The sequence below is a fragment of the Mandrillus leucophaeus genome, unplaced genomic scaffold, assembly GCF_000951045.1.
Source record: "Mandrillus leucophaeus isolate KB7577 unplaced genomic scaffold, Mleu.le_1.0 Scaffold489, whole genome shotgun sequence".
NCBI classification, from domain to species: domain Eukaryota; kingdom Metazoa; phylum Chordata; class Mammalia; order Primates; family Cercopithecidae; genus Mandrillus; species Mandrillus leucophaeus.
The window spans coordinates 938,609-945,018 of NW_012105242.1; the positions used below are offsets into that span (position 1 = coordinate 938,609).

General features: G+C 48.7%; 1 protein-coding gene across 1 annotated transcript in view; it reads right to left on the reverse strand.

Annotated features, from left to right (window-relative positions):
• PREX1 (phosphatidylinositol-3,4,5-trisphosphate-dependent Rac exchange factor 1) overlaps positions 1–6,410 on the reverse strand; it is a gene marked incomplete at its 5' end in the record, with an annotated part of 216,297 nt that overhangs the window by 87,867 nt on the left and 122,020 nt on the right. The window contains one exon of the mRNA XM_011995411.1: positions 140–301. Within this exon, the coding sequence (XP_011850801.1) occupies positions 140–301 (162 nt within the window). The remainder of the gene's footprint in view (positions 1–139; positions 302–6,410) is intronic.

Here is a 6,410-nt window from a genome sequence, read left to right on the forward strand (position 1 = left end):
CAATCTTTTGCAAACACTCTGTAGGCCAAACAAAATACACTGCAGACTGAACTAGGTGTTCAGGCCTCAGTTCATGCCTGCAGCTGTGCACCTCCTGGCCCCCTGCAGCCCAGGAGGCCCCCTCCTGTCCTGTACACACCTCCCAGCCTTCAATGTGGGACTGCAGCTGCTCCAGGGCTTCCAGCTTCTCCATCTGCCGCTTGGTCTCATTGATGTTGGAGCAAACGGTCTTCATGGCCTGCAGGGCACTCTGGACCGCGGGGTGGTCTGGGTGCTTGCCGGGAGTCCTCTTGGCCAGCTCCTGGGGTAGAACAGAGGTGGGGAGAAGAAAGCAAGACATCAGTCCAGAGGAGACCCAGGCCAGAGCTGAGCCCAAGAAAACAGACAAAAACTCCTTGCCTGGTGGACATTATATTCTAGCAAAGGAGATGAGCCAAAGAAAACTCAGGTATGGAATCTAGTGTCAAGCAGTGGTAAACACTAGAAAGACAAATCAGAATGACGGAGAGGGAAGCACTGTTTCACAGGGAGGTCAGGGGAGGCCTCTCTCTGGAGGTGATGTTTGAGCAGAGACCCTGGATAGAGCAAGAGAGAGAGCCCTGCAAAAACCCGAGGGGAGAGCCTGACAGGCAGGGGGCACCGTGCTGCAAAGAGTCCAGGGTGGGCACACGTCTGGTATGTAATGAGGAACAGAAAGGAGGCAGTGTGTCTGGGGTGGAGTAAATGAGAGAGAGAAAAACAGAGATCCACGGTCACAGAGGTGGCCCCAACACTGCCCCTCCCCAGGCCTGGATTTCTTATCTGTAAGATGGGTATAAAAAATACCCCACCTTCACAAGGATATGGGACTGAGCATGTAAAGTGGCTCTTAATCCATGAGAAGCCCCCTGCCCCCACCATTTCCCACTGCCAGCTCACCCCCAAATTCAGACACAGGCTGGGACATTGCAAAGGCCAGGCCAGTCTTAATCAAAGATTCCAGCCACTAAGTGTGATGGGAGAGGAACTGAGGAGGAAGGGATTAGCTGGGACTTGAGATATCAGGGAAGATTTTTCAGGCCAAATTACCCAAATTACCCAACCGCCCCTGCCAGCCTTTCATCCTGAACTGTGCTGGCAGAGATAAGTTTCTTTAATCATCTGACCCAGAAACACGCCTAACAGCTCCAGTCTCTCTCCTATGCCCTCTCTCTCTGCTCCCTTGACGATCCAGATAACGTCCCCGCAGATGTGACACTCTTACATCGTAGTTATGAGCACAAACGTAGGTTCAAGGGCTGACCCTGCCCCTCACTGTCTGGGTGACCTTGGGCCAGTCCCCTCTCCATCCTGGGCCTCAGCTTCATCATCTGCAAACCTGTGATGATGAGGATGATGGTGATGATGAAGGCAGCAATTAATGTCTACTGAGCCTTTGCTCCACGTTTTTAAGGTAGCTTCCATTTTGAGGCACAGCAAGAAAGCCTTAGGCCTCCAAGAAGTACAAGGAGGAACTGGGTTTTGAACCCAGGCTGTCTGGTACTTCTCATGGTTGTGGTTAGGGATAAATGAGGCACTATAGGAAAAGCACCAAGTACACATATAGTAAGCACTCAATAAATGCGAGCCATTAGCATTCTCCTTGCCGTATGACAACAGGCTAGCTGTAACTGTGAGCAGCAAACTGCCACAAAAGGGTGTTGTTCTGAGCACTCCCTGGAGAAAACAAACTCCAAACACATCCCTTCTCCATTCACTTCTTTTCTGCCCTGCCTGAAAACAAACGTCCTCTTTTCTGAAGACCAGATCCTAAGATTCCCAAGGCCCAGCTGGTCTGCATCATCAGGCCCCTGGGACTTTGCTGAGCTCTTGCCATGCACCCAGGCAACGTGCCCAAAGGATGCAAAACAAGGGAGATGGAGCCCTGCTCTTCCTCTGGAGGCCCCAGCAATGAGGCTGGAAAGGCACTTCCCCGGGGGCTTGAGAGAGGCCCAGACAGCAGCGCCATATGCTGAAAACGCTGGTGGTCAATCAGAGAAGCAAGCCCGGAAGGCTTCAGGAGGAAGCAACACGAAAGCAGGCAGGGCACCCAGGGCCAGCTCTGCTAATGCGGAGTGTATTTCGACTCATTCTTCACTCAGCAAATACTGGCTGAGCAACTGGTGCGAGCCTGAGCCATGGAGGCTAGGCAGAGAACAAGACGGTCCACTGGGAGCTCATGGTCAAGAGTAGACCAGTCAACAAGGTAATGACTATTACTACTACCAACAGTAACAACAGCTAATATTCAGCGAGCCCTCATGCACCTGTCAAGCTCGTTTGATCCGCACATCAACCCTATTAGGTAGGCACCGTTATTCTTCTCATTTGACAGATCTAAGACCTGAGGCACAGAGAGGTCAGGCTGTTTTTTCAAGGTCACACAGCACATCTGAGCCCACCCAGTCTAACTCCAGAGTTTGTGCTCTAAATTCCCATGCTATTTACAACTTTTAGACAGTGAAGTATGAATACTTTCCTCTCAAATAAATGTATAATTTATACGAATTAAAGGGACAATGAGTGAGGGAAGTGCCATGGTCTGAGAAGATCTCTCTGGAAAGACAGGCTTGCGAGCAAAGCTTGAATGAGGTGAGGCCACAGGCCGCACTGCATCTGCAGGAATAGCACTCCAGGAAGGAGAAGAGCACGTGCAAGGGCCCTGAGGCAGCGAGAAGCAGCAGGCAGGCCAGCGGAGCTGCAGTGGGGCGAGCGAGAGAGAGGGATGGACCATGGATTCAGACAAGCATGCTAAGGCCAGATAACATTAGGCCGTAGTGGGGTGTTTGGGTTTCCTCCCATGAGCACAGGGAGGTGATGGGGGGATGAGCAGAGACCTGACACCATCCTCTCACCCTTTAAAGGACCTCCCTGGCTGCTGACAGGAAGATGCACGGGATGGAATGTGCAGTGAATATAAAGTGGGAAGACCAGTTATGGCTACTGCCAACTTCCAGGCAAGAGCAGAGGGTGGCACAGAAGCTCTGTGCCTCATTCACTCCGTGCACACATGTGTCCACTCAGCCAGGCTCCAGTGTACCTGGCCCCATGTGGGCTCTCTGTTGTGCACAGATGACGGCAGACACTCCCCTAAGCCCTCCTGGAGTCGTCAGCCTGCTTGTAGGCATGTCGACAAAGTTACAATACTAGACCGCGATCTTATGACCGTATTCAGTAATTCCATTCGATTCAGCAAAGCTACCCCAGACCCGGGTTCCCTGAAGTGGTTTTTGGCATCTGGACCTTTGTGAGGCCAGCCAAGGCCAGGGAGTGAATGTGGCCAGTCAGCTCCTGGTGGGCAGGAACAGAGGCTGCCAGTTAGTGAGACCCCTGCCCCAGGTTCTACCCATCATCCCTTTCATCCAAAGCAGCGGTCAAATGACAGTCCGAGGACCCAGTCCAGCCCATCACTTGTTTTTGTAAAAAAAACTTTTATCGGAACCCAGCATCCTCAATCATTGACATATTGTCAGTGGTTGCTTTTACACTACAATGACAGACTGTATGGATCCCAAGGCCTAAAATATTTACTAGCTGGTCCTTTAATGGAAAAGTTTGCTGGCCCTTCGTTAAAAGCAACAGAACTGATTCTTAGTTGAGCATAAGGGCACCTGGAATAAAGGCCACACGCCCAGTCCACCTGGACACTAGGTTCTCGTGGATGGAGTGTGAGCAGAAGTGCCAGGTGCAGTTTCCCTTCTCCTTTCCCTCTTCCTTGGCTGGAATGTGGGCATGGTGTAAGCACCTGAAACCCCGGTGGTGAGGGCCACTCCTCAGGGCTGGCAGAACTTGGTGCTGTCAGCATGGAGCCACCATACTGCCCTGGACTGCCTTGACAAAAAGAAGCTTAGATGTTGTTTAAGCCACTGTTGCTTCGGAGCTCTGCCACTGCAGCTAAAACATATCCTATTACAAAAGACCCCACTGTGTTGTGGCACTTGGGATAAATTCACCACGAAACCGCGTTCTTCCTTCTGCTGGCTCTGTTTAGCTTGGCCATCAGTGAAATTACTTTGCCTCCCAATGGCCCTAGCAGGCAGGTGCTTCTACTATCCCCACCTGACAGATGAGGAAGCTGAGGCTCACACAGAGGCAGGTCTACTGCCCAAGGTCAGGGACAGCTAAGTGGCAACACGGTCCAGCTCCAGAGCTCACATTTCTGAATCACTATTCTGTGATTCTCCAGCCTGAGGCCCTGGGCCACTTCCCACCTCCCCCGACAAATAGGAAGCCCTCACCACTTTTATTCTTGAAACTAAAACCTGACGGGCCCACGGCACCCCTCTGACGGGCACTGCCACCACATCTGCTCCTCCCAAACCCTGGATGTTGGAATCTCAGTGATTCTCCTCCAGTGGTTCCCCGTGGGGCTGCCAACACCCAGTAGTTAGTAAAAGTGAAAAAAAAGGCTGCTTCCCTTTTCTGTCTGGCTGCCTCTATCTCTATTCTTGCTCTAGGTCAGTGGTAGGGGTAGGGAATTGAAACCAAGCAAGGCCTGGCCAGGCCCAAGGCTGGACCAAACCCGCAAGGGAAGTGTTAGCTTTGGTGTCTTGGTTCACAGGGGTGTGTTGGCTCCACTCTGTTGAGCTTCAAAAAATGAGGGCCCATTCCTGCCTCCAGGCCTTTGGACTTGCTGTTTCCTCTCCCGGCACACTCCTTCTCAAGATCTGAAGAAGTAACAGCCAAGCATGGTGGCTCATACCTGTAATCTCAGCACTTTGGGAGGCCCAGGCGGGTGGATCACGAGATCAGGAATTCGAGACCAGCCTGACTAGCACGGTGAAACCCCGTCTCTACTAAAAATATAAAAATTACCCAGGCATGGTGGTGCACACCTGTAATCTCAGCTACTTGGGAGGCTGAGGCAGGAGAATCGCTTGAACCCGGGAGGCAGAGGTTGCAGTGAGCCAAGATCATGCCCCTGCACTCCAGCCTGGGCAATACAGTGAGACTCCATCATAAAAATAAAAAAAAAAAAAAAAAAGAGGCAACATAGTACTGTATAAAGATAGGCCTAGAGATCAATGGAAAAGAATTGTAGCCGGTGGCCAGCAGTTCCAGACCAGCCTGCGCAACACAGAAGGACACCATCTCTACGAAAAAATTTTAAAAACTTAGCTGGACACAGTGATGTGTACCTGTAGTTCCAGCTTTTGGGAGGCTGAGGAGGGAGGATCACTTGGGCCTAGGAGTTCCAGGTTACAGTGAATTATAATCGGGCCACTGCGCTCCAGCCTGAGAGACGGAACAAACCTGTCTCTATTATCTCTTTAAATAAAAAAAAAAAGGGGGAGGTTGATAGGTGCAGCAAACCACCACGGCACATGTAGACCTATGTAACAAACCTGCACATTCTGCACATGTAGCCCAGAACTTAAAAAAAAAAAGAAAATCAAAAGTAAAAATCAATGCATATCAAAAAAAAAAATAAGAGTCCAGAAATAAATCCTTATGTTTATGGTCAGTTAATTTTCCACAAGGATGCCAAGGCAATTAAATGGCCAAAAGAACCATCTTTTCAACAAGTGATGTAACTGAATATCCATGTGCAACAAAATTAGGCTGGCCCCTTCCTCACGCCACACACAAAAATGGACTAAAAATGGATCACAGACCTAAATGTTAAGAGCTGAAACTACAAAACTGTCAGAGAAAACATAGAGGTAAACTCCTTGTGACCACAGGTTAGTAGGCAAAGTGCTCTTAGATACGACCAAATGCACAAGCAACTTAAAAAAACATAGATAAAGTGAATTTCATTACAATTTAAACTTTTGTGCTTCAAATGATACTATCCCAATGTGAAAGCCAAAAAATAAATAAAATTAAAAAGGAAGGGAAAAGACAATCCGCATAATGCAGGAAAATAGTATCAATTATACATCTGATGAGGAACTTGTACCCAGAATATATAAAGAACCCTTACAACTTAACAACAAAAAGATGAATAATACAAGTAAAAAACAGGCATAGGACTTGAACAGACATTTCTCCAAAGAAGATATACAAATGTCCAATAAGCAGACGAAAAGATGTTCAACATCATTTGGGAAAATGCAAAACAAAACCAAACTGAGATACCACTTCACATCTACTGGAACAGCTATAATCCAAAACATGAATAACAACTGTCGGTGGGGATATGAAAAAAACAGAGCCCTCCTACATTGCTGGTAAAAATATAAAATGGTGCAGCAGCTTAGGAAAGCAGTTGGGCAATTCCCTTGCGACACCATGATCCAGCCATACCTGAAGCCATCTATCCATGGCTTTTCAGTTATGTGAGCCTATTTATATTTTACATATATATGTTGTGTAAGTCAGCGTGGGCTAGTTTTTCCATCTCTTATTTGAAAACGTTGCTACTGTTTCAGAGTCTCAGAGAGAGTGCA